General features: G+C 44.8%; 4 protein-coding genes across 8 annotated transcripts in view; 2 read left to right on the plus strand and 2 right to left on the minus strand.

Moving 5' to 3' along the window:
• Nucleotides 1-306: 306 nt before the first annotated feature.
• On the minus strand, nt 307-2,703 carry mcee (methylmalonyl CoA epimerase). Of its 2 annotated transcripts, XM_066701285.1 has the most exons (3): nt 2,449-2,703; nt 1,636-1,982; nt 307-1,068 (listed from the first exon to the last, which is right to left on the minus strand). In XM_066701285.1, exons 1-3 carry the CDS (start codon nt 2,474-2,476, stop codon nt 916-918), a joined length of 528 nt encoding a protein of 175 aa, XP_066557382.1. In that variant the 5' UTR covers nt 2,477-2,703; the 3' UTR covers nt 307-915. The 2 variants fall into 2 exon arrangements, with proteins under 2 accessions (XP_066557382.1, XP_066557381.1); XM_066701284.1 differs by lacking the exon at nt 2,449-2,703 and having other exon boundaries at nt 1,636-2,440.
• A 93-nt stretch (nt 2,704-2,796) lies between these two features.
• Nucleotides 2,797-10,154, plus strand: mphosph10 (M-phase phosphoprotein 10 (U3 small nucleolar ribonucleoprotein)). Its single transcript, XM_066701283.1, has 11 exons — nt 2,797-3,004; nt 3,668-4,355; nt 4,869-5,038; nt 5,364-5,547; nt 6,022-6,163; nt 6,394-6,461; nt 6,947-7,084; nt 7,435-7,545; nt 8,394-8,501; nt 8,817-9,047; nt 9,862-10,154. Exons 1-11 carry the CDS (start codon nt 2,919-2,921, stop codon nt 10,006-10,008), a joined length of 2,073 nt encoding a protein of 690 aa, XP_066557380.1. The 5' UTR covers nt 2,797-2,918; the 3' UTR covers nt 10,009-10,154.
• A 1,486-nt stretch (nt 10,155-11,640) lies between these two features.
• On the plus strand, nt 11,641-22,224 carry fan1 (FANCD2 and FANCI associated nuclease 1). Of its 2 annotated transcripts, XM_066701287.1 has the most exons (15): nt 11,641-11,722; nt 12,462-13,947; nt 14,139-14,279; nt 14,733-14,934; nt 15,255-15,488; nt 16,631-16,762; nt 17,155-17,263; nt 17,571-17,690; nt 18,294-18,458; nt 19,247-19,442; nt 19,769-19,872; nt 19,987-20,181; nt 20,934-21,062; nt 21,337-21,390; nt 21,828-21,934. In XM_066701287.1, exons 2-14 carry the CDS (start codon nt 12,555-12,557, stop codon nt 21,361-21,363), a joined length of 3,147 nt encoding a protein of 1,048 aa, XP_066557384.1. In that variant the 5' UTR covers nt 11,641-11,722; nt 12,462-12,554; the 3' UTR covers nt 21,364-21,390; nt 21,828-21,934. The 2 variants fall into 2 exon arrangements, with proteins under 2 accessions (XP_066557384.1, XP_066557383.1); XM_066701286.1 differs by lacking the exon at nt 21,337-21,390 and having other exon boundaries at nt 21,828-22,224.
• A 1,454-nt stretch (nt 22,225-23,678) lies between these two features.
• The window catches only part of mtmr10 (myotubularin related protein 10), a 30,888-nt gene continuing 29,208 nt past the window's right edge, over nt 23,679-25,358 (minus strand). For all 3 annotated transcript variants that reach the window (XM_066701291.1, XM_066701289.1, XM_066701290.1), the window contains exon 16: nt 23,679-24,962. In XM_066701291.1, the coding sequence (XP_066557388.1) occupies nt 24,360-24,962 (603 nt within the window). In that variant the 3' untranslated portion in view covers nt 23,679-24,359. The remainder of the gene's footprint in view (nt 24,963-25,358) is intronic.

Consider the following 25,358-nt stretch of genomic DNA (forward strand, 5'->3'; position numbering starts at 1 on the left):
GTGTTAAACAAATTACAAAAATAATTTGCTCTGAAGGTAGGTTATATTTACACAGAATTTAATATTAACAGCACTATGATTAAATAATTAAATAAATACAACATGTAATTTTGACTTAAAGATGCTTGCAAAGAAACTACCGATTGCTAAATGTTTAAATTAAACACTACATTTCCACCAAAAAATGTATGAAAACAAAACTCATCCACTTTACTTTTTAAAATTAGAAAATACAATTCAAATTTTAATTTGATCAATTAAAAAAGGCTGCTCCATAAAACAAGGTTATAAAGTAAAATTAATAGATTCCAGGAATTTCAATCATTTATTTTTTAACAGTTTCCAAATCCACTTTCAATCTCTAATGAAATAGCAGCAAATTGGACACATTCTGCTTGAAGCAATGACTTGAATCTTTAATTGGCCATTACAACCTGAGGTGAAAATTATACAGAATTCAGCTGGATGTAGAAAATGAAAATGCAGTCTGCCAATTTACATCTCAAGTATCATCTGGAAAATTAACAATGTCACAAATATACAGACAACTTCAAATAAAATAAAAAACAACTCTGGCCTTAAAGACCAACTGCACGAGGGAAAACAGTACAGTAACAAGTCCTCAAAGTGTTAAGGCATGTTTGAATGGAAGGGGTACCAAAGAAATGCTAAGAAAAGAGAACAGCAACAAATAAAACAGAGAAGAATTCAAACTAACAAACGTATCCCTCGCTCCTACACATCTTCTGCATTAGTGTTACACTCAGGGTCACAATGAAGGCATCCTGGAATATTGATTTAATGGACTTCACTCCACTGCAAGGTCTTCAGAAATTCTTTGGGAAGTCTGTTCTTCCTTTAAGTTCTACCTTCCATTTCGGAGCTCCTGCTCGGTCCCCAGTAGGCTGTACGAGGTCAGGCCTCTTCCAGCTCCACGAGCACCCCATCACAGTCTTTAGGGTGGAGAAACATGACAGGTTTACCGTGCGCTCCGATGCGGGGCTCCTCCGACAGAGTCCGAATCTTCTTAGCCTTTAAATCACGTATAGCTGAGTTGATATCATCCACCTAAGCACACAAAAACATAAGCCTTAGGCCAATAAATAGTCAAGCAGCAAGCCCAGCATTCTGGTCAAATGTATGCATGGATAGACAATACTGAATACATGTTGAGTACTGATAACTACCAGCAAGGAGACACAAGCTATATATTGGTACTGTGTATAGTAAGTGATTAGATGTAACAAAGCTGCTACACATGCAGAAAATACTGGATGTGTAGCCATTCCTGTACACCAGTTGGATTCTTCTTTGTTAAACCGTGGATTTACAGCAGGGGAGTTTCATTAGGTACAAAGTATGAATAGATGTTATTCTCATTAAAGCTCCTTAAATATCCAATTAAAAGATGGTTTATTAAAGGTGAGATTCCTGAACCAACACAGTTGCATGCTGACACCACAAAGCATTCAATCCAAATGAAACATGCTTTTGACTTGAGAGAGAGAGGGGAATGAAGCAATCAGCAAAAATAACACTGTAGTGACGTTTCAGTCCTGGACACTGATCAGCAAATATCACACACATGACAAAAATCTCTGAGCTGAGGCTGATTTCCGATTCTCGCTTACTTACCTCGATACAAATGTGATGCATCCCGCCGGATTTGTTCTTCTGCAGGAATCCCGCGATGGGGCTTTTCTCTCCCAGCGGGTGCAGGAGCTCTAGCTTGGTGTTGCCCAGTTCCACAAACACGGTGTAGACCCCGTGCTCCGGCAGTGGCACCCTGGCGCTCACCTGTGCGCCTAGCACGTCCCGGTACAGAGCGGTGGCTCTCTCCAGGTCTGGAACCGCGACGGCAACGTGATTGAGCCTTCCGAGCTTCCATACGGGACTCGGCCCACCTTGACGCACAGACCTGGACACTGCAAACGTCCTGCGTAGTGGGGCCGCACAACGTGAAGTGCTTAGGATACCTGTAACTATAAAAGCACAGCACAAAAGCACCACTAACACACACATAGACACAAATGAGCAATATCCACTTTCGCGTTAACAATTTTTGGAAATTCAGTTACGCATTAATTGGAAAATAAATGCTATTATGATATAGGATATTTATGATTAAACACAATAGTTAACTAAATAGCGTTCAGATCAAAACGAATGGCACACTTATTAGCTACTTGTTTCAATTAAGGCTACAGTATCGTTAAATTAAGAGAAAGTCAATGTAGACTATTTTATTGTTTACATTTTAGTAACTTGCGTAAAACTGTTCCCGAGGTAATTTGATGTTTTATATATATATATTTCACTTTTGTTAATAGGGAGATACGTCGCCCCATTCGCCCCATTAAGTACAGCAAGACTCCACTTATTAATCATCACCACTTGAGAGTTTCTGAGCTGTTCAAGTGTGTAAGAAAAATAAATAGTACGACTCACCCGCAACCTTCAACATGGAGGCCGCCATTTTGGTTTTCAACACAACTTTATTTAAATTATAGGGATAACTAACTCTCTCCAACAGCAGCCGAAACCCGGTTTAAAATACAAAACTAACAAACAAGAAGTGAACGTTTTCTTGAAGCACGATGATCTGTGACCAAAAACGATTTGTTTGTGTTATATACTGTTAACGTAATCTCACAAAATATGTTTTATAAAACACTATTCAGTTATGTCCAGATGTTGCAAAAATATATATTTTCATAGAGCTATGCTTAAATTATATATACATATACAAATATCTATTTGATGTATGAATGGGGACAGCAGTCTAGGTACATTTGTTTTCCAGCGCCCCGGAACTCGTGTTGTGCGTCTCGGGTTGCAGTCGACCCCTCAGCCGGCGGACAGCGGGTCCCCGGGACAAGCTTCCGTGCGAGACCAAAGTTACCCATGTGAATGAAACGATGGCAGCGTTGGACCCGGGACCCACGTTGGAAAGCAGTTTAAAACTTTTAAACACCAACATTGCACACCCTGAACAGTTTTTAAGGTAAGGATTATATTAAATATGATCATAGATAAAGCAATTACATTATTCGGATTATCAGATTTAGCATGTGAGGTGGGAATGTGTTCTCATTCTGTTAAAGCTGCTGGCGGGTGTGATGCTATTAAATAAATATTTGTTATATATAACATCTTTTCCATGTCACGCCTGCAAAGTTTATTATTTCAGCATATATATCATAAACTAAGAAAAGTGTAATTGTGTTTTACTAAATTAGATTTAATGTCGTGGTATTCTGATCGTTTTAGTGGTTCAAAAGTAGCAATTTACTAGAGTATACAATCGGGTGATTCAATGAAAAAAACTTACTTTTTATCTTTTGTAAAGTACTAGGTTGAATTTTACATTGGTACATTGATGACTTGTGAAGTTTAAGTATGTAAGATGTATTTAGCATGTTTCGTCCACACAGAGCAGAAACAGAAACCACTAAATCATTTAATATAGAATGTAATTAAAGTTATAAGTAGACTGGTCATATATACATAAACACCTGGCAGACCGTAAAGCACTGTAGGCCAGTGATTTTTTCTGATACCCTCACTTTTGACTCATGACCCTGATTTTGAATAATGTTCTTAGTTTACCCCCGTTTTCCAGACAAGCCTGACAATGTTTGTTTTGTTCATTTGTGTTTTCACAAAGTCTCCAAGATGGCTTGGCTTCAGAGTTCACCCTCCTCACAAAGACACTGTATGATCTGCACAAAGCTCATGAGCCCTCCTGCGTGAAAGGTAGCCCCCTGAAAGAACTGGTGGTGGAGAACTTTGATGAAGAACAAATCTGGCAGGAGCTGGAACTGCAGAACAACGCAGTGCTCACACATTTTGAGAAAGCAGTGAGAAAAGCTGTCGAGGATGAGGAGATACAGTTCCCTGGGGTGGTGGAAGAAGAGCAGGAGGCAGAGGATATTGAGATAGGGGAGAAATCAGCAGATGAAGAGAACCAAGATCAAGAAGATGAAGATGGAAATCCAGATGACAGTGAGGAAGAGGAGGAGGAGGAGAGCAAACCGAGATCCAAGAAGGCTTCAGCTGTTTCCAAGGCTATCAAGGAGTTCAGTGATGAAGACTCGGATGTGGACTTTGACGTGGACACCCTGGAGAAGCAGAGCAGAGGGAAAGCACAGAGGCCTGCAAGGTCGGGGAGGGGCTCCTTGGTGGACGACAGGTTCTTCAAGCTGGCTGAAATGGAGGCGTTCCTGGAAGACATGGAGAAGACGGAGGAGCGAGGGGATGAAGGTGACAGCGAGATCGATTACTTTGAGGACATCCAGTCCGAGGATGAGGAGCTGCTGCTGGAGGAGGAGAGCGCCGTCAAGACAAAACTGAAGGTAATTGAGTGTTCCAAAACACACAACCTGCTGGGGCTTTCGTACTTGTTCCTGTCAATGTTCTTGTATGTTAATCTGGGTCACTGTTACACCTCAGATGCAGGTTTCCAGATGGTTACTGGACATGATGTAAGGGAGGATGTTCTAAGCACTTTAATACCAAAAAGAAATTTAAGGTCTGCCCTGAAACCTTAATAAAAATGTTTTTATCCATTTACATTACTCTCATCCAGCAGAAGTTAGGAGTTTTGTCTGCAAAATTCTATTGATCTCAGTAAATTCATGTTTTGTCTGGTAGGACCAAAATCCATTGGACTTTTCTCTAGAGCTTTCCTGTACATTGCACTGTGATAAACAATGTGATGCAACGATAGGTGTGCAAAAGCAAGATTAGCATATAGTGAATAGCGCACAGCAGAATTGCATTTGCTTGCCATGTTCTCAGTCTTAATTCTTATAAAGTCCCTTCATTGTTATTCAGTGTGTAAACCTCTGAAGTGTGGTGTATTTCAGCCTCAGAGGAGTTCAAGAAACCTGAAGTACAAGGACTTCTTTGACCCAGTGGAGGGCAGTGCTGCCCAGAGGGATCAGACTGAAGAAGACGAGGATTTGGGGTCAGAGGCAGAGGAAGGCAGTGAGGGGGAAGAGGAGATGGAAGACGAGGAAGACATGGAGGAAGAGGAGTAAGACTTAGTTCTCGACACTGATAGGATCGTCTGATTGTCACATTTGTCATAGCCACCTTCCATGCCTACTCTACTTAAATTCAGACTAGATAACACTTGTAAATTGTCTAATTTGTCGATAAGAGGTCAGCATACCATGACAGATTCTATACAGAACGGTGTGTAACTGTTAGGATAGATACACTGCCTTCACATTGAGTAGCTCTGATAGATGGCAACAAAACCATCCCATCTCCACGTTGTTTCAAATGTCAAACCTACATTGCCCCATATGTAGTGTCAGGTAGCACTGAACCGCAATGCCCTGCTCCCGTTTCTGCAGGGACGAGATGGACGAGACTGCCGACAACGAGGAGAGCCAGCAAGCCAAGGAGGCCTTTAAGAGAGTGACCTTTAACCTTTCAGATGACAGCGATGGGGAAGATGTGGAAGACATCCTCGGAGGAAAAAAACAGACCTCTGAGACGCCAGAGTCCAAGTCTGCCTTTGAGAAACGCCAGGAAAAGGTATTTCACACAAGCTCTCGTCCTACTATAACCAACTCTGTCTAGTGACTCACGTGCAGGCTGCCTAGGAAGAGAGTAATTAGTATGTATGAGCGTTTGGGTAAACATTTGAATGCAGTGGGCATTTTTATTTCCCCCTCAAATTAAATCAAACATTTTAGGTATAAAATCTAGACCCAAAACCTTCTGTAGTTAGAATTTTCCTTTAATCGGCCTAGGAATTACAGGATTTCAGCAAGGGAGGGGGTTAAAATGGGATCTGAGCTTGTTAGGCAAAACAGTGAGTCTGCACAGTTTTTTTGACACGACAGAATTTGAATTGAGTGAAAAACCAAACTCAAATAAATAAGCAAATAATTTAAATACATAAATCAAAATCAACAGGTAGTAAAGCAGCGAGCTGGTATGTGAGAAACAGGTGGGTGGCTGTGGTGTGGGCGTAAAGGTGCTGACCCGTATGTCTGAAATGCACAGATGGCCATGAAGGTTCGGGAGCTGGAGAAGGCAGCTCTGGAGGAGAAACCGTGGCAGCTGATGGGAGAGGTGTCATCTCAGAAGCGCCCGGAGAACAGCCTGCTTGCGGAGGACCTGGCGTTCGATCAAGCCACCAGGCACGGTAGGGCCAACACGCTTTGCCCCATTTCAAGGGCCCTGTACAATCAGTTTTTGTATTTTATTGAAAGAGACTATCATGCAAAACAAAAAGGAATTCAAATAGAAAAAAAAATGAACTAGATTTCATAAACTGTGCTGGCACGAGCTGGCATAGAGCTGTCGACTTGACAAGATTTGCTTGCATTGGAGTGCTCCTCTGTGAAATGTCTGAACTTCTGCATCCTTTCACAGCCCCTGTGATCACTGAGGAAACCACCCTCCATCTGGATGACATCATCAAGCAAAGGATCAAGGACCAGGTTGGTACACTTCCAGTAACAAGGTCAACTGAGGAGGCAGCTAGAACAGACTTGGAACTACTGATGTGTGCTGCGATATTTATTTTATTTGAATGTATTACTCGTTATAATACTCAGACAGATGAACATTTGTGGGTCACTTTGAAGTTCCTTTATTTTCCTGCCGAGGGGGGTGATTCTAAGATTTTAGGAATTTTAAAATAATACTTTTATTTGGGCTGACTGTCCCATGGAACACAACTGAGGCTACACCTGAGAGGAGAACATTCTTTGCTCATTTTGGTTTCTTGGTAGCTAAATCTATCCAGGAATTTCACCCAGTAGCTCCTTGAAGGACCCAGGCAGTCATGTCAGCCAGCTTTATCCACATGGCTGGGCCTTTGATGAGGCATGCAGGTACAAATAGAGCAAATTTATTGAAGAGTGTCCCCTGTTCCCAGCACTTACCCTGTCAGGGCGTGTCTTTTTTGTTTTGTTTTTCCCAGGCATGGGACGATGTTGTTCGCAAAGAGAAGCCCAAGGAGAACACCTTTGAGTACAAGAAGAGGCTGACGCTGGATCACGAGAAGAGCAAGCTCAGCCTGGCCGAAGTGTATGAGCAGGAGTACCTGAAACAGACCCAGGTAGGCTATCGCAGGTTTGGGGCAGATTTGATTGGAGCGATGACAAAGTGGACCGATAAGAACCTGTCATTGAATGCAGTTCTATGGCTGCTGCAGCAGGCCCTGATGTTACACACGCACACACATATGGTCGCACACGCACTTACACAGTAATGGTTGTGCTTGAGGTTGCACACATTGGATGCACACGTTTTACTCTGACCCACACCTGTTAAAAATGCTGTCTTGTAAATAAAAGGGAATCCTGAAGATTAACACATTTAACTGGTCTCATTTTTACACCATGTTTGTTTGGATTGTGCTTTTCTTAAATCATTTTTTTATTTTTTATTTGTTACTTATTTGTGTAGCAAAAGAAAGAGGAGGAAGAAAACCCAGCCCACGTGGAAATCCAGAAGCTCATGGACTCCATTTTCCTGAAACTCGACGCTCTCTCTAATTTCCAGTTCACCCCCAAGCCGGTGAGTGAGTCTGTCCACCGTTATGGTGAAGCTCAGCCAGGCCGCCAGTGCTTACTACAGCAAGGACCACCTGTGGGCTCTTTACAAACTGATGTACTGATGAAATCCACAAATCACATGCGTATTGTGGGTGTATGTATGCTGTTAATGTATACTTACTGTTAGTGTCTGCTTATTCAAGTCCTGTGGCTTGCAAATTGTTTACTACCTCAGACTGTTGTGCCTTTTCAAGACCTGGAACGTGCTTTTGAAGTAAATCTTATCGACTCACACATACGTACACACCTGATTGTTTTGCAGACGTTGCTTCCAGCTGTATATCCCAGAAATCCCTCAAAACTGACCTTTTAATAGTCATACACTTCTAACTTGTTGCATTCTCCTGAGAATATTAGCACTCTTTCATTAGACTGTCACCCCAGGCCAATTAAAGGGATGTAATTACCTTTTTATTTCCTCTAGGCTTTTAATGGCTTCCCAAATATTGGTTATTTAAAGTCGTATTCAATGTTACCACCAAGTGTTATTTTTCTCTTGGAGCTATAATGCCAAAGAGCAGAATGATGCCAATATAAAAAATATATATATATCGGGTTTAATTTACTCCATTGCAAATCCTAGTAATAAGACTGTCTAGAGGATATTTATGTACCAAACAGCATTAACACAGTAACTTCTAATCTGGAAGCGAACCTGGCACAGCAAAACTCATTGTTAATTCACTCTTAATTAAGGTGTGTGACCTTTGCAATTTAACTTAGGGCTGTTTTATCTTGACAGCCTGTTATTGATTTTTTTATACATTACCCTTTTTCCTCTTTTCTTTTTCTTTCCCATGTCCTGTGCAGCCCGTGCCTGAAGTCAAGATTGTCTCTAATCTGCCATCCATCACGATGGAGGAGGTGGCACCAGTCAGTGTCAGCGATGCCACTTTGCTCGCTCCAGAGGAGATCAAGGCAAGCCTTGTACACAAAACACACACCTCTGGATTCACTATCCCTAACTGTGTGATCCATCACTTCACAAGAAGCTAACACAAATCGCTTGCCCCAGTGTTTGTTCATGGTAGCTGATGATTAAAGCACTAAAGTGTTACTGTCCCCTTACTTTTGTTTGAATTGAAAAACAATCTTTGAGGGAGTAAACCAAGTCTGGGTCTCCCTGGAATTGCGGGAGATGTAGAGTTTGAAAGGAGAGGTGAGCCGTTTTACGAAAAACTAAAAAAACATCACTGACCTCAACAATGATCATGCTTCCCTCCATCCCTGCAGGAAAAGAACAAAGCCGGAGACATCCAGGGCGATTCCGAGAAGACGGCGACGGACAAGAAGCGCGAGAGACGGAAGAAGAAGCTGCAGAAGAAGTTCCGGCTGAAGGAGAAGGAGAAGCAGCAGAAACTGAGGGAGGAGATGAAGAGTGGGGAGAACAGGAAGCTGAGCAAGACGGAGGCTGCAGAGTCACTGAAGAAACTGACCAAGGGAGGGAAGGCCACAGTGCTCAAGGTGAGTGTTACCTGGGTGAGACCATGTAAGGACTTCATCTCCTGTTGTCTCTGGAAGCCTTGTTTGAAATGACAGCCCTTATGGCTTTTTACGGGTGTCTGCACTGAACTGAAGAGAGAGAAGTATTGTTGAGTTGAGAAGAGTTGCCGGCAAGAGTGGTTCCTTGAATGAGGAGCTCTGTTCAAGAACAGCCGCTTTCTGCAAAAGCCTTTAAATGCTTTATTGAAGAGTATTAGCATGGTCTAGGTAGCTAATGTCAGAAGCAGTCTCTTGAGTGTCTGTAACACTGTGCATCTGGGAAGAACAGGGTGGCATGCAGTGCTGTGATCTGGACCAGGCCTGACTGATTAGTCTTGTAGGTGCAGCAGTACAGAAGCTGCTGGCCGTGCCCAGAGTGGACTCTCGTGCACTGTGCAGGGGCCCTGTCTTGATGTGCTCCCTCCACTGGAAGACAATTAAGAAGTGTCAGGCAGAGGACCAGGAGGGCCAGCAGTGGCTCCTAGTTGTTCCCCTTCAAGCTAACAATTACTGAATTACGTGCACCCCTTTCAACGGGGCCCCTGATGAGTTGTGTCCTGTTTGAATCAAATGCTTCTTTCAAATTAGCTCATTAACATTTTTACAAAAATAGTTTAAGTTATTGGGGTCTCCAGTTAGAATGAAGATTGAGCTGCTGAGTTTGAACCTAGTACACATAACAAAACAAGTTAACAAACCGGAGGAGGCCACTAAATGAATGAATGAGTGAAACAAAGTGGCTGTTGGCTGGGTTTGTACCCCCTTGACTGTGTGGGTGTTGTTGTGTTTGAAACAGGATGAGGGAAAGGACAAGGTACTGCGCTCCTCCCAGGCCTTCTTCTCCGAGCTGCAGGATCAGGTGAAGATGCAGATCAAAGGGGTGAAAAACCAGTCTGCGAAGAAGAAGAAGAAGGAAGTGTCAGCCAGCAAGTTAAAGCTGTAACATTGGTGGAAGGGGTGGTCATTTTTTTTATTTTTTTTGTGTACAGACTTGATGCATTGTTTTTTTCTTTTATAAGTATTATTTACTTAATTCCCCTTGCACATTATATGCAGTCACTTAAAATAAAGGACAAACTTTGGAACATCCCTTGTTTACTGTGATTTTTTTTTTCTCACACTGGAAGACTGCAATTTAAGGCCAAGCAACAGCCAAACCTGGCCCATTTAAATCCACAAACAGTGCAGGTAAGTCAGTACAAACAACATTAATCTTGACGAAAACCTAAGTTTACTGGGGAGTCTAACCTTAGACCACACCAAAGTGTAACCTTAATTTGATTGTTAAATTTAAGTTCAATGCAACTATATAGCTAAATTACTTGAAATAATCCTCTCTAAACAACCTAAATATAACCCTAATACCATTCCTACTGCATTGCAGGGAAGAAAGGAGATTTGCACTGTAACCCCAATTCATTAGACCAGTTCATAATCTGTCCTATTTTAAGGCCAAACAACGGCCTGAACCCCAACCTGCACCAAATTTTCAAGCTAGGCCCATACAAATCCCCACCCGATCCAGAAAATCTACTAACTAATCTTTACAGAAGTCTTAAGTGGACTGGTGAGTGTAACCCTAACCCAGATAATCTAACTCATTTCATCAAACATTTTTTGTGCAAACCTTACTGCAAATATTGCTGTAGAAACTACCTTCAAACAATGTTGCACTTTCAAGTAGAGATGTTAATGCCTGTTTAAGGCATTATGGTTGATAATACATCTGTTGAGTAGTATTCCCACCGTAATCAATATCATAGGCTGACACTTCCCTACCCATAAAACATTAATCTTCATGAAGTATGAAGGAAAAGCCTGTTTTTCCTTAATTGTGATACCATTCAAAAAGAGCTACTGGCTAGAGTTTATAGTTTGTTGCAGGTTACATATGAGTGCATTGCCATGGGGGATAATTACACACACACACACACACACATGATTAAATTGAACAAGCTCAAAAACTTCCAAGGGGTTTTGCTTGCCAGGAAGTCATTGTAACAATATGCAATGAGGCATAAACAGCATTGATATTAGCCTAACCAATAATAAATCATTGTAACTGCATGGGACTATTTTTTATGAATAAAGAACATGATATACAAGCATTATGCATATCATTCGTAATTGTTTTTTGATATTCCATTTTGGACATTTAACATTCTTGGGGCTGGTTTCACAGACATAATTAGCACTAGTCATGGCCTACCCAATGTTATTTTAGGTAGAGTAATCCTAGACTAGTGCTAATCAAGGTCTTGAAACCAGCCATTAGTCTTTTTGTAGCATAAGATTGAGGCAAAATTATACATTTCTCTTGAGCTTTTATATAAAATGTAAGCATCTTAAATAAGTCACGTTCGACCAATATGTGCATCATTATATAACACCGTATTTTCTAAATACTTTACTGTATATCGGCCATTATGCAATCATGGTTGGGTAACTGTTTTGCTTATAATATAGCTTGATGTATCCTTTGCTTATTTTCGAACTCACTACTCTCTTGCTTGATTGCTTTAGCCTAGAGGCTCGATATCTGACATCGATTGCTTTAGTTTAGAGGCTCTCTCTCTTAGATTGATTAGTGTTGTCTTTATTGAACAATGTTGAAAGGCCGGGAAACAACAAAGTGCATTTGTCAGATGATGGTATTGGTATGTTTGAACTTAACTGTAATGTATAAAAAGGTGGCACTTCTTAAGAGATATTGGCCAACAACTCGCTTCCTAGCGCAAATAAATTTGCGAGGTTGTCGGTCGTGACTGTCGTGTTATAATTTAGACAAGTAAAGCTTTTTACGTTGAGAGAGAGTGAATTGGTTCAATATGACCATGTGATTATATATATATATATATATATATATATATATATATAACTGTAAAATGTGTCAGGTGTACGTTTCCGAAGATACTGCTTTTACAATCATAAATACATAATACAAAAACGTGATTACATATGCATCATGCAGACAAAAACAAAACAATAGTACCTTGTGTGTGTACTGAGTGATGTAAGAATGTAAGAATGTAAAAAGCATCCCAGTTCCATAGCAGATTCATCCACTTATGAATTTATATATATATGCAATTACATTAAATGGTGGACATACATGCACAAATTTAAAAATGTCTTGTAATTGGTTTGCAAATTGTTTTGGTCACTGGGCAATTTTTGTGGTCTTATAACTCAAATTAGAGGATCCATCATGATTGTAATGTTAATAGTTAATTGGATAAACCTGATAATGTATCTCCTTGAATAAAATAATCAAAAGAACAGGACAGAAGCATTAGCTTTTGGTGAATCTGAGAGTCCCAGATTTATCTTGGGGCATTTCCTTTCCTTTTGATAACTGCTTGATCTTCTAAGATAGGTGTTTTGGTTTCTCCCCAGACACTTGCAGGATGGGTTTCCCGGCCTCAGTGAAGGAGCTGTTTTGTTGTTCTTCTCTTCAGCTAAGGACATAAAAAGCATCAGTCTCTCAGTATGGCTGAAGGACACTCCCCAGGGAAAGGGAGGCAGCGACGGAGTTTGTCATTGAAGAAGAACAAGAAAACGACGACTACAACAGGTGGGAGAGACTCGGTGCGGCCTGGTTCTCAGAGGACCGGCTCCATCCTCTCATTCTTTAACAATGCCCCACCGGCCAGGCTAGCGTGCCCAATCTGTGGGGAGATGGTCCCAAGATTTTGCATGAACCAGCACATCGACAACCAGTGTGAGCAGTTCTGCAAGGAGGAGGAGGAAAGCAAAAGTATGTTTTTTGTTAGCAACAGCAGTCAGAACCCAGTCAGATCTCTTGAGATCACATCACCTCCACCCCCTCCTCCTCCCCGAACCCCAGAGAAAACCCCAAGCCGATGTGCGGCCTCCAGCCTGGACCAGGCTGATGCCTCTCCGAGTGTGGAGAAGGAGAAGAAGCAGTCTAGCCCTTACTTCAAAAAGCTCACCCTCTCAGTGGAGGCCCGGGAGGTGTGCAGCCAGGCCAAGGTGGTCAGAGTGGTCGACCTGGGATGCCTGGCTTCGAAATTATCGAGGAAGCGCCAGAAACTAGACCTGGGATCGCAGCAGAGCCTCGCACACACATCTGCAACTTCCCCAGATGACTCCAACATCACTTTGGAAGAGGCCAAAGACACTGGAGCCCTGAGCAGCTCACAGAAGGAGAATCAGTACGTGCAGCTGTCCAGCACAGTGCCTGGGAGATTTGAGGGCAATGATGATTTGACCAGTCTGGGGGTGCAGGGGGCTCCTGGGGACGATGGATGCAAAGGGCCGGGGATTTTCACTGTAGACCTGAAGGGACCAGGGACGCATCGGACAAAGGCGCCCGAGTCTCAGTACGAGACATCCTCATCAGCGGCTGTAGCCTCGACGCAATCTGTCCCCACATTGCGATCAAGCCGGAGCAGGAGCCGTGCCGCTCCCAGGGCCGATGCTTCCCTGCCGACTCTCAGTCACAGGGTGCGCAGCAGCTGTAAAAGGCAGAGAAACAAAGGCAGCACCAACCCAGCGAACCAAGCCTCTGCACCCTTCTCCGCTCCTCCGAGAGGTAACGAGGACGGAAACACCACCAGCCAGAAAATGGCAACTGCAATGCCAGCCCCAAAGGAGGGGCACAAGGAAGCGGAGTATCTCGGTGCTGGCGGGGGAACCAACACACCGGTCGAGAGCGCAAGCGCTGCAGACAGCCTCGGTGGTGCACCTGTGACAGGGGTGGGCAGCAGCAATGGGGGAGTTGTGCCCGAGTCACCCAGGCTCCCTTACTACCTAAGGAATTTCCTGTCAGTGCTGGAGGCTGTGCTGGAGAACGAGGACGACAGGCAGCTCTTCAACCAGGACGACATCAGGACCATCGACGCCTTCCGCCAGCTGTCAGGTAACCCTGCCCGCATTGTGCGCGGCTTGACATCTCCTGGATCCAGGAGGCTGGCTGAGGACTCGCTCTCTCATATGGTCCTACCTAATTAAAGAGACGGACAGCTGCTCCTCGGGGGCCGTTTACCTCTGCGTAATTGCACTGGAATAATAGTTTCTGTTCTTCTCCCCCCTTGTTGCCTGTCTCACCAGTGGCAGGGCAGAAGCTCTATGTGAGGCTGTTCCAGAGGAAACTGCACTGGCTGAAGGTGAACAAGCTGGACTACCCCGAGATAGGGCCCGACCTGTCGCCAGGGATCCAGGAGCTGGTGAAATGTGGCTTCCTGCAGACAGGTAGGTGGAGATGACCCACATGAGATCATCTTGAACTCTGTGCTTGTGTGGGCGGCTGGTGCAGCTTCAATGTGAAGCATGTTCAGGACTGATGACGTTCTGCTACAAAATAAATTTACTGTTCAGGAGAAATGTGAAAATGTAAAGTTACACTCACTCCACTTTCCTTCCCCTGTGAGTGAAATTATACAGCTCTCATAATCTGTCAGTAGCTGTGGAGGTTAGCTGGGGATGGAAGAAGCATGGTGCATTTTTTTTCTCTGAAGCAAAAAGATTTGAAATGGGCAAATAACACATTAAGCCCTCAAAAGGCAGAGCAGAAAACTAAAAACAAGCACTCCTCATTAGTGTTATGACAAAGGATGACAAGGCCAGACAAAAGGTTATTACTCACTGTGCCTCTCTGCTTCTGTCCGCTTTTCTCTCTTTCTCTCTCTCTCTCTCTGCCTGCAGAGTCTGAGCTGCAGGAGCTCACTGAAGTTCTGGAGCTGCTCCCTGCCCCGGAGTTGAAGGCCCTGGCCAAGACCTTCCACCTGGCGGGGCCGGGTGCCCAGAAACAGCAGCTGACCGACGCGCTCCTGCGCCTCTCCCGCCAGCGCCCGCTGTTCTCTCTGGGCCGCTCCCAGCATGGCACCGCCACCGTCATTCTCAGGAGGTGATGCACCAGAGCTCTGAACAGCAAGTTGCAGGGGACTTGACTGTAAAACCTGTCCTTCTCCCTAGAAATAGAAATATATGTAAATGAGGCGCAAGGCCCAGCTTCCCGATACTGCTGTGTTTGTGACTACTCCTCGGTTCTGAGCTAGGTCTTGTCATGGAGTTTTAATACTTGTTGGTTCCACTCCTCTTGACAGGAGTATGGTGGCAGGGCTGGGCAGTCCCTGGTTCTCTGCATTGGGTTTTGTTGTCATCTGTTGTCAATGTCTTCTTCTCACTTCCTACACGTTTTTATCTGATTCTCTGCTGGGCCGGCAGGGCGAAGGAGCTGGCCGGAGCCTGTGTGCGCGTGTGCCGCGCCCCCCGCGCCGTCTTCTCCCGTCTGCTGCTGCTCTTCTCCCTCACGGATGGTGTGGAGGAGGAAGAGGCGGGGGCGGGTGGGCAGGGTCAGCTCTACACAGTGCTGATGGTCAACATGGGCCGCCTGACCTTCCCCACATACACCGTCCAGCGCAGGGCCAGGGTCTTCAGGGACAGAGATGACCTCATCAGGTGAGTGAGCACAGATGGTTTATTTTCACCCTATGTATTTTTTTCTGTTTTTTACACTTGACATTTCTAAACAGTTGTAACTGCCCGCATGAAAGCATCTCAGAACAGTTGCTTCTTGGATCTGCTGGTAAACAGAAAGTAAAATAAGTAATTTTGAAATATTTTATGGTTTTTAACTTTTTGGCTGAATGGATATTTGTGCAAGGGATAGCCAGCTTAATGAAGTTGCATAAATATTCATATCAGTGTCAAACAGTTATAATTTTTGATCACACACAACCTTATTAGACTAATGCATAGTGTGGTCAGTATTAAAGTAATAGTCTTTGAAGGGCACAATTAAACTAATTACATAAAAGGCATTGCGATATTTTGTACTTAAATGTCTTGCTTTAATGTAGGGTATTTTCTGTACTCTTCCAGTATTGTGTAATAATCTGCATTTGCCTGCACAAACATGCATGATATACATTTAAAGTATCTGTAAAACAATGTGAATAATTTAGTTTTTTTATGTAATAAAGATTGCTGTGAAGTAAATTCCTAGTCACACAAGCATGCACTGTTGGGCAATAAATCAGGGTTGCGCAATTCTCCTACAACTGCGCATGCGGCAGCGGTAAGGGGATGTCATCTTCGAAGACAGTAACAGGAAAAAAACAAACGAGTGAACGGCTGTAATTTAAAAATAACTAAATTGTTGTTGACTGGAGAAAATGTAACCAGCTTTTCTCTATTAGATTTGTACATCTATCCGAAGTAAACATAACATAATAAACACAGTGTAATGTGACAGAACTAGTGTAAAAGCTATTCACTGGTGTATGTGATGACTTTTCCTTCACTCAAATAATTAAATAAATACAAATGTAGTATTCTTCTATCAAAGTGCCAGCTTGCATGGGTTGACAATATCACAATGCCATCAGTCTGCAGGGACAATTAAGTCATCGCAGCACCTGCTTGGGAGTGGCATGGACAGCCCCAGCTCGACTGCACTGTTCACACCTGTGCTTGGCTGCAGCGCTGCATCGCTTTAACGCAAGAGCACTCCTCCGCAGTGCTGGGCAGGCTGGTGAATTGCAGAACATTACGGGTTTGTTAGTGCCTGGGTTGCCTTAATAACAGCCGCTGCCTGACAGGTACGAGGAGGCGGCCCGCTGCCTGGCTGAGGTCATGGGCGCAATGCAGAGCGGGGCCTGGGAGGAGGCACGGCTGCTCTACGACGCAGCCAAGACAGCCTGGCAGGACCTGAGCCACACCGCTGACCTGAGGTAACCGTGTGGACGGACAGGGTCGCTTCTCTGTATATCAAGTCTGCTGCAGTGAGTCAGCATTTGTAAGCCAACTGCTAGGCCAGAATAAATAAGGTGGCAATTTAATATTATGTATTTATTATTATGTCTGTTTGTGTATAATGATTCTAGCAAGAAAAAATCTAAGTTGTTTTCAGGCCTGTTCTGTTAGTACACACATTGAGGCTTTACTTGGCTGTAATAGCAGGATTTCAAGAATACTGACCCACAGAGACTAACTGTCCTCAAAGGCCTTTGTGGCTTCTTCACAGCTTCACGTCTTATGAAGAGTGAAGTAAGCTCCCTGGTGCGTGTTGTGTAAACAGGGCCTTGTGTCTCCCTGTGTGCATCGTGGGCATGTGTGTCTGCAGGCACGAGGAGGACCTGCCCGTTTTCCTACGCTGTTTCACCGCCGGCTGGGCCTACATCCGTGTCCGCTCGCGCGGCGTGGAGATTCTGCAGAGACTCAAGCTGTATGAGGTCAGTCGGGGGATGGACTATATGTCTGTATATATATATATATATATATATATATATATATATGCCTACTCTCTCTCTCACACACACACGCTCTTACTAAAGTTTAACATAATAACAGATTACACAATGGCTTCCTGTCCACACACATTTGAACCATGTCATTACAGAGTGTTTATGTTGATTACATATCTCTGTATGTAGGTGAACTTTTTCTTTTTGTTTATTTTTCCATCCTCTCATTGTGCTCGGCCTGTACTGTAATTAAGGCAGTAATTGCATGTGCAGTAATATCAATTCGGTCTCGCAGGAAGCTGTGGAGGAGCTGCGGTCTCTGCTGGCTCAGTCAGTCTACTGTCCAGACAGCAGGGGGCGCTGGTGGGACAGGCTGGCGCTGAATTTGCAGCAGCATCTCAAACGCACTGAGGAGGTATGGCTGACATTCAAGCCAGGGACACTAGAGGGGTGTTAATAGTGTCTGTGTGTGTTGGGGGGCTATCAAATGCAGTGTGGCGTAAGTAATGCAGTGGAATTACATCCAGAAATGATCCTGATATATATTTAACATGCATTTTCTGATGTCCTGTTGAAATTCTTGAATATGTCAGATTTTGTAATGCTTTTGATATATATACATACAGTGAAAAAAAGTATTTGATTCCCTGCTGATTTTGTACGTTTGCCCACTGACAAAGAAATGATCAGTCTATAATTTTAATGGTAGGTGTATTTTAAGTGAGAGACAGAATAACAACAAAAAAATCCAGAAAAACGCATTTCAAAAAAGTTATAAATTGATTTGCATGTTAATGAGGGAAATAAGTATTATTTACTTACACCTACCATTAAAATTATAGACTGATCATTTCTTTGTCAGTGGGCAAACGTACAAAATCAGCAGGGGATCAAATACTTTTTCCTCCACTGTACATATATACACACTCATACATGTATGAGTGTATGTATATGGATACCTAAATTTGTAGTTTTCTCCTATCAAAGTCCCAACTTCCTTGTTCCCTCTTTATCCAAGGCCATTGACTGTATCAAAGCCGGGCTGTCGGACCCTCTGGTACGAACTGGCCATCAGCTGTCTCTGTACCAGCGCGCGGTGAGGCTGAGAGAGTCGCCCAGCTGCAGGAAGTTCAGACTCCTCCTCAGGGACATCCCCGCTGTGGAAGTGAAGGATGTTCCTCATGTGAGTCTGCCTTCCCCCCACACCCACCACCACCCCCACCGCCAGCTCAAGCTGTGGCTCTTCAGCTCGTCTCGGCTGCAGCGCCAGTTCAGTCGCCTGGTTGTGTATGTTTTGGTTGTACTGTGAGAGGATTAGCGATGGAATCATCTCTTCAGAGCATTAAGTGTTGCAATGAAATTTGGAGAGGCAGTCTGTGGGGTGTGTGCTGTAATGTGCTCATGAACCCCTGAGGGATACACTTGTTAGGTGTGGTGTCTGTGTCCTTTCTGTGACAGTATGAAATGAAGAAAAGTGCCTTTGGTTGCAAAAATACAAACTGGGGCTTTAACATGAATGTTGTCATTTGGAAAGTATGCTGCATCTAATATAAACAACATGTGTTAGTGTCATATTTGTTTATTTGCAAAGGCATTGGTGAGAAGTGATTATATTGCACTAACTTTGAACGTGCTTCAGCTCACAATTGTGTGATGCAATACCACAGCTGGTTGTGCGACCGCTACACCCTGCAGCCCAACAACACTAAGAAATCCCAAAATACCGTAACTGCAGGAACTTCTCTGAATATGTGTTCTTCAGGTGTGATCACAGAAATTCCTGAAGTCCTGTAAGCTGACCATGCCGCACTCACCCTCGCTAAACCCTGGGTTTTGTACAAAGCCTTTGCCAGAGAGAGGAAGACAGGTGTGAGGATGCATTGGCTGCAATCCATGCCTCTCACCTCAGGCCTGCGGGTATCGCACTGTGGCTGAAGCCCGCTGTCCATTTGTCCGTCTGTCAATGCGCAGGTGACGATCCGAGGGCGGATGTGTCCTCAGTCGGGGATGGGGAAGTCTGTGTTTCTGATGCAGGAGGAGGAGGAGGAGGAGGAGGGGGTGGTGGTCCAGGATGGAGGTGACCGTGGCGATGCCCCCCTGACCACAGTCATGTGCTCTGTGGAGGAGCTGGCACTGGCGCACTATCGGCGGCAGGGATTCCCCCAGGGTACACAAGACACTCGCCCACCTCACCACAGCAGGGTTAACAGGAAGTAGAGTTGTACTGTGTGCCAAGCTGCACTGCCCTGTACTGAGTTATATTTGATCTGTGTGTAAATCTTGTAAGCTTTCTTTGTTGAACTTGTGAATATTTTAAGGGGACAAAACCCCACCATTGGTAAATCTTTAAAAACATCTTGAAGAAGCAAGTTATTACACAGGATTGTTGCTCAGGCTCGTCTTTGTAGGCCTGTGTCGTAATTGTATCAAACTAGACTGACACGTTGTACAAACCCTACATGAGTGTTTTTAAGACACCACCTCTTGGGACAGGGATCCACGGAGAGGGGTCCACCTTTTCCACCCTCTACGGACTCCTGCTGTGGGATATCATCTACATGGATGGGATTGCGGACGTCTTTCGAAATCCGTACCAGGTACGTCTGGCTGCCCTGAGCGAAAACCCAGCTCCCCTCGGCACACTGGTGCTTTTCCAGACTGCCGAGCTGTGCGGGTAGCTGAGCGTGTCGCTGTCTCCTCTCGCCTCCCAGAGCTGCCCCCTGGACCTGCACACGGACTGCTTCTATGAGAACAGGCGGGCAACTATTGAGGCCCGGCTCGAACTGCTGCAGGAGGCCTCCACCGAGACGCTGCAGGCTCTCCTGGCCGACACCTGGTGTTCCCAGGAGGGCAAGGCGTCGACGCTGGTGAACTGGGAACGGTTCTCCTCGCTGCAGCAAGCACAGGTGAGGGCAGCACCAGCAGTGCCCCCGGTCTGGGCCAAGGCACAGAGTTTCGAGCTCACTCGCGTCGCCAAGCTGCCTAATGTCCGTTCAGTGGTGAAGCAGGGTTGGAACAAAGGCTCGCAGCAGAAAGGGATGGAACAGCCGGGTTGCTGCCCGTGAATGGAGATGCCAGCTAGTTGGCCCTTTGCTGCCCCTGACTGGGTGTGGCACAGACCCATATAGCGCCACTGCCAACAAGGGAAAACTATAATTCGGCATCCTTCCATCTGTTTCTGGCAAGGCTTACCTTTTATTTATTTAGAGACGTAAGGGGTGCACAGCATAGGGTTTTGGTGTTAAATGGTTGCCAGTGAAAGGCTTTAGAGCCATAGCTGTCCCCTTTAAGAATAATTATATAAAAAGAAATGTAACCGCTTAGTACATTAATAAGATGCAGTATACTCACATGGAAGGATGTTAACAGCTGTTCATTTCCTCTTTCTTTTCTCTCGATGGTGCTCGAGGCTGAGTGCTTTCACGTGTTTATTATGAGAACAGATGTTCCTGCCAGTCTGACTGCAGCTGTTTGGAGTTTTATTGTGCTGTATTGGTTTCATTGTGCTATACTGGTGCCATGGCTCTCCCAGTTTAACCAGTGTGTGGGAGGGAGGTATGATAAAGAACAATGCCACAAGGGTCCGAGTGGGAATGGGTAGTAAAACCCATTTTCATATGAAACTAGTCTTGCTAATCCAAGGGTCTCTGTCGCTCAGAGCCTGGTGGCGTGCCTTGGGGGGCCGTTCCTGAGTGGGCTGGTACGACGGATGGCTGGAGACTACAGACACTGCCGGGGGGGGCTGCCTGACCTGGTGGTGTGGAACACGGACAACAACTCCTGCAAGGTGAGGTCATCCCCCCGCTAAAGCGGTCCGAGATCAGAGCCAGAGCAGCCTTAGCGGAGATTGTTAAAAGTATCATCACCATCTTCTTAATTATTAGTGATAAAATGCCACTAATTTCCAAGACAGAATAGGATTGTGTGTGTTTGAGTGCTTGTGTGTGTGTCTTGTCCTGCCGGGACTCTAAACTTAAAGCTACAGAGAACACCTGAATGAGCAAGGTGGGCCTAGTCCCTTCTGCCCTGTAACCTCTGTGCTCTTCTGTTCCCCTGACTAGGAGAGTCACATGGCACAGCCAGGCTGAACTGAAGTCCATTCATTCCCTTCAAAAGTAGGGCTGTGACATTTATCATAATTTGTGTGGCTAAACACTGACCAGATCTTCCTTTAGAGGATTCCTAAATGCTGAGAACCGGTCTCTGCTATGGCAGGCAGCGTTCATGACGCAGAATGGCCTACTGTTCCAAGAGCATCTCGAGACAGATACCCTCAGAGGTGTGGTCATTTAACTGGTGTCTCCAAAAATAAAAATAAAAATATCACAGGACACAGGGTGTAATTAAAGGCATACAGCAATGGCGTCTCTTTGCCAATTTACACAATCTTGTCCAGAGAAGTCCAGAGTAAATTCCCAGAAAATCTTTTAAATGTATTTGACATTGCGGCCTACATACCCAGTTAATGACATTTCTTAAAGCGGTGGAGAATGGATTGTGCTCTCAGTGGTAGCGTGCTGTGGGTGATGAGAGACGCTGTGCTTTGTTCCAGCTGGTGGAGGTGAAGGGCCCAAGCGATCGGCTGTCCCAGAAGCAGATGATCTGGCTGGACGAGCTGCAGAAGCTGGGGGCGGAGGTGGAGGTGTGCCATGTGACAGACGTGGGGGCGCGGGGCAAGAGGCTGAGCTGAGCCGGAAAGACCGGCGTGTTTTAAAACTGCAAGGAAACTAAACTGAACACAAACCAGGCAACACAGACCAACCAACAAAGCACTACATTAATAAGTGTCACGTCACTGCACTTCACGTGCACTAACCTGGTGCAGCACGACCCGTCAAGATGGTTGATCAGCAGTGGCAGAGACTAAGTTTAGATAAAATCACACTTGTGTATGCTTTATTGTAATATATGTATATTAAACGAATTAAAAACATTGATTTAAAAAATGACCCATTTTAATTATTTTGTAACAAACATGAAATTGTTAAAATTGAACCATCTGCATCAAGTGTGTCTATATATATATATATATATATATATATATATATATAAAACAATACCCAACATTTAATTAAAAGCAATTTTATTTACAATAATCTGCAGTATTAAATATTGAGTGATGTATTTGGCCTCATAAAATGACATCTCTGATTACAAAAAGCTCTGGTCAGTGCTTCTATATTGGACAGTTACTGCCCATCAGACCCTGGCGAAAGCAGCTTAATGATAACCGCAGTAACAGCACGGTGTCTGTGCTGAGCAGAAAGCCACCAGATTAGACTAAATACGGTCAAAGACCGAACACTCGGAGGCTACATCTGGTGCTCTGGCGCTCTGGCACAGCGCAAGGTTCGGACCACACAATAGGCCTTGTTTTTTGTTGTTTTTTTTCCATTAAAGGGGAACTGATGTATCACCAGCTCCACATGGCTTCCAGCACAGACAGCTTTGGAATCAGCATGGTGTCAGTACATATCTATCCCAAACTACTCAACCGGTCAAAAGCGCAACACAAAACAAAAAACTAAAAACATTAGGTCCTTTGAATTCAAACAGTGAGCCCATTTTCCCCTTCAAAGGCACAGTGGATTACAAAAGTCCCGGGTGTAACCATATTGCATAATTAAATAAATATTTATGCTGATGTCTTGAAATCAAATTGTGCCGCTCACCGTGCACAATAGTCATGCAACACCAGCAGAGTGCATCTTCAGTAAGGATTAGTGGGAAAACTAACATAGCTCCTACTAAATTACATTACTTTTTACATATGACTACAACCAAAAAAGAAAGTAGCAAACAAAACTATTTCAAAAACTCACAGGGGAACACTGCTAATAAATATGACCATTTCTGATTGCCTAAACTACAAGTCTTAAAGCTGGAATTTTGTTTGTCAGTTTATGTAATAAAGGTGGACTAAACTGTGGCATTTTGGTATGAAATGGATTTTAAGCTTGATGGAAATTAACTAAAAGACGTACCGCTATAGGCCTGAGCTGGGGCAATTCCAGTCCTCAGGGGCCAGAGGGGTTTCTGGGTTTCATTCAGCCCGAGGTCTGAATTGCCTAATTGGGAAAAGCAGTCAAGTCACCTGCTTCTTTCAAGGTCTTGATTGGACTGGAATTACCCACAATCCCCCTTGTATGTACAATGGAATGGAACACTGAGAAACCACCAGCACCCGCCGTGCTCCAGGCAAGGACTGGCCCAGGCACCGCACAGCAGTCCTGAAGCCCCCTAACCTCTCGAGTCTGGACCTCTGCAACAGGAGCCTGTACTACACAGGCACAAGAATCCCTCACTGTGGAGGGACAGTGTGTGCAGCTGCTACAGGCCCACAGAGGGGTGCCCAGCCTGCCCACACTATTCCTGCTATGTAACAAAGGTCATGTGACCAGTCTTTACCAGTATCCCTGTAAATTAGTAGACGGTCCCTTTGGTTGGGCCATTAGGAACAGAAGTGAAAGGTAAAAAAAATAAAGAAAATTACTTAAACTAGAATCACAATTCCATAATGTGAACTTCTTCTTTAACTCTAGGATTATACAAACTAATATTGTCTCTACGCAGCAGTGTTTCTTTAAAGAGAATTGGCTGCAATTCATTGTCTATTTATACCTTCCCAGAAGGTCCGCCTCGAGATGTTGTCTCGGCTTTTTAGCATTTCTTTCCAAAATAAATTGTCTGCCAACCTACAGGTCAGTCGCCTCTCCCAACGTCTCGACAAGCCAGTAAAGCTCTTCTTAATTTAACTCTTAAATGTTGGTCCTTTGCCTTGAGGGGAATAAAAAGGTGTAGTTTTACTTTAATTTGATTTATAAAACACCTTTATTGATAAACAGCCTGGATGACTGGCAACACGTAGAGAGATGGGTCCGGGGGGAGCTTACTGAAGAGATTGTGCGATTTGAGGCTATTTTGGAATTACTTTGAATTATCTTTTGTGCAAAAACAAAACCCGAACAAATAAACTCCTTCACTGTCACTACCCAGTCAGTACTTTCTTTCTTTTGTCGATTTCTTGTTACTGAAATGGAGTCTAGGCGTAAAGTGGCCCTGTCCCCGCAGACTGGCACGGCCCTCAGAGAGTCTCATTGGCCAGCGTTTCAGTGGAGAGCCAGATTTTGGCACCGCTCAGGAATTTGCTTAGAGGGGTTCCCAGAATGCTGCGCCTGCAGAGGTTTCCAACGGGGGAGAAGGGGAAGGACGACGTCAAGTAGTCGGGGCTGGAGGGAGAGTCATTGAGGCTGCCAGCCTTGAAGTACATCCGGCTGTGCTCGGGGCGCAGGGGGGTGCTGGCGGCGGGCGCAGGGGTGCCCTTATACTGCCGCAGCCGGTTCTGCAGAGTCTCGATCTCGTCCGCCAGCAGGGACACCTTGTGGAAGGCCGTGATGGAGCCACCCCGGTTGATCTGGGCCTCGGGGACCCAGCGCAGGAAGTTCAGCTTCCATAGTTTGATGTTCGAGGGCAGCAGCTGGGGCAGCAGTGGGCCGTGCAGGTCGGTGGGCCGGGAGAGCCACTCCCGGAAGAACTGCTCTGCTGGGCTGTCCTGGGGCTCCCGCTGCTGGGAGAAGTCGGGCTTCAGCCGCAGCACCAGGGAGTTGCGTCGCGGAAGGGTGTCCTGATCACCCACCAGCCCGTTCCGCAGAGATGGCATCCCACGCAGTGTGGAGCTGTAGTTTTTCTGTGAAGCAAGCCAGAGGTGTTAATGCATTTTTAATAGGGGGGGAGGGGTCAGCTCATCTTCCCTAACAAACTGTTCAATGCAGCTTGTTTTGTCTGCTGGGACAGTAGTAATTCCGCTCTCTGCCTCCCTTCGGTCCCGTGAACCCGTTTTTTGCTGCTAGTCTGCCCGGTGAGCGCCGTAACTTCCTGCGCTTCAATCTCACAGCCAATTAAGTTTCAATTCAAATAAGCAGAGGTGTAAAGCTATTGGATTCGCTCTATAAACCTCACTGTCATTTGCCATTGCTGTAAGCAGGTTTCTGACCTCTGTGGAGTACACTGAACAGCTACAGGTACTGTAACCACTGCCATTGAAGATCATATACATCCTCTGGCAGCTGCCACAGCTCCACTG

Source organism: Amia ocellicauda, chromosome 4 (genome assembly GCF_036373705.1).
Source record: "Amia ocellicauda isolate fAmiCal2 chromosome 4, fAmiCal2.hap1, whole genome shotgun sequence".
NCBI classification, from domain to species: Eukaryota; Metazoa; Chordata; class Actinopteri; order Amiiformes; family Amiidae; genus Amia; species Amia ocellicauda.

Excerpts from the sequence above, each read along its gene's own strand:
- mcee (XM_066701284.1), bottom strand. The coding sequence starts at position 2,022 with ATGTGTGTGTTAGTGGTGCTTTTGTGCTGTGCTTTTATAGTTACAGGT. Across the intron at positions 1,069-1,635 it reads TGCATCACATTTGTATCGAG|GTGGATGATATCAACTCAGC; the intron begins GTAAGTAAGCGA and ends TTGTGTGCTTAG.
- mphosph10 (XM_066701283.1), top strand. The coding sequence starts at position 2,919 with ATGGCAGCGTTGGACCCGGGACCCACGTTGGAAAGCAGTTTAAAACTT. Across the intron at positions 3,005-3,667 it reads CACCCTGAACAGTTTTTAAG|TCTCCAAGATGGCTTGGCTT; the intron begins GTAAGGATTATA and ends GTTTTCACAAAG. Across the intron at positions 5,548-6,021 it reads TTGAGAAACGCCAGGAAAAG|ATGGCCATGAAGGTTCGGGA; the intron begins GTATTTCACACA and ends TGAAATGCACAG.
- fan1 (XM_066701286.1), top strand. The coding sequence starts at position 12,555 with ATGGCTGAAGGACACTCCCCAGGGAAAGGGAGGCAGCGACGGAGTTTG. Across the intron at positions 15,489-16,630 it reads GACAGAGATGACCTCATCAG|GTACGAGGAGGCGGCCCGCT; the intron begins GTGAGTGAGCAC and ends GCTGCCTGACAG. Across the intron at positions 19,443-19,768 it reads GCGGCAGGGATTCCCCCAGG|GGATCCACGGAGAGGGGTCC; the intron begins GTACACAAGACA and ends CTCTTGGGACAG.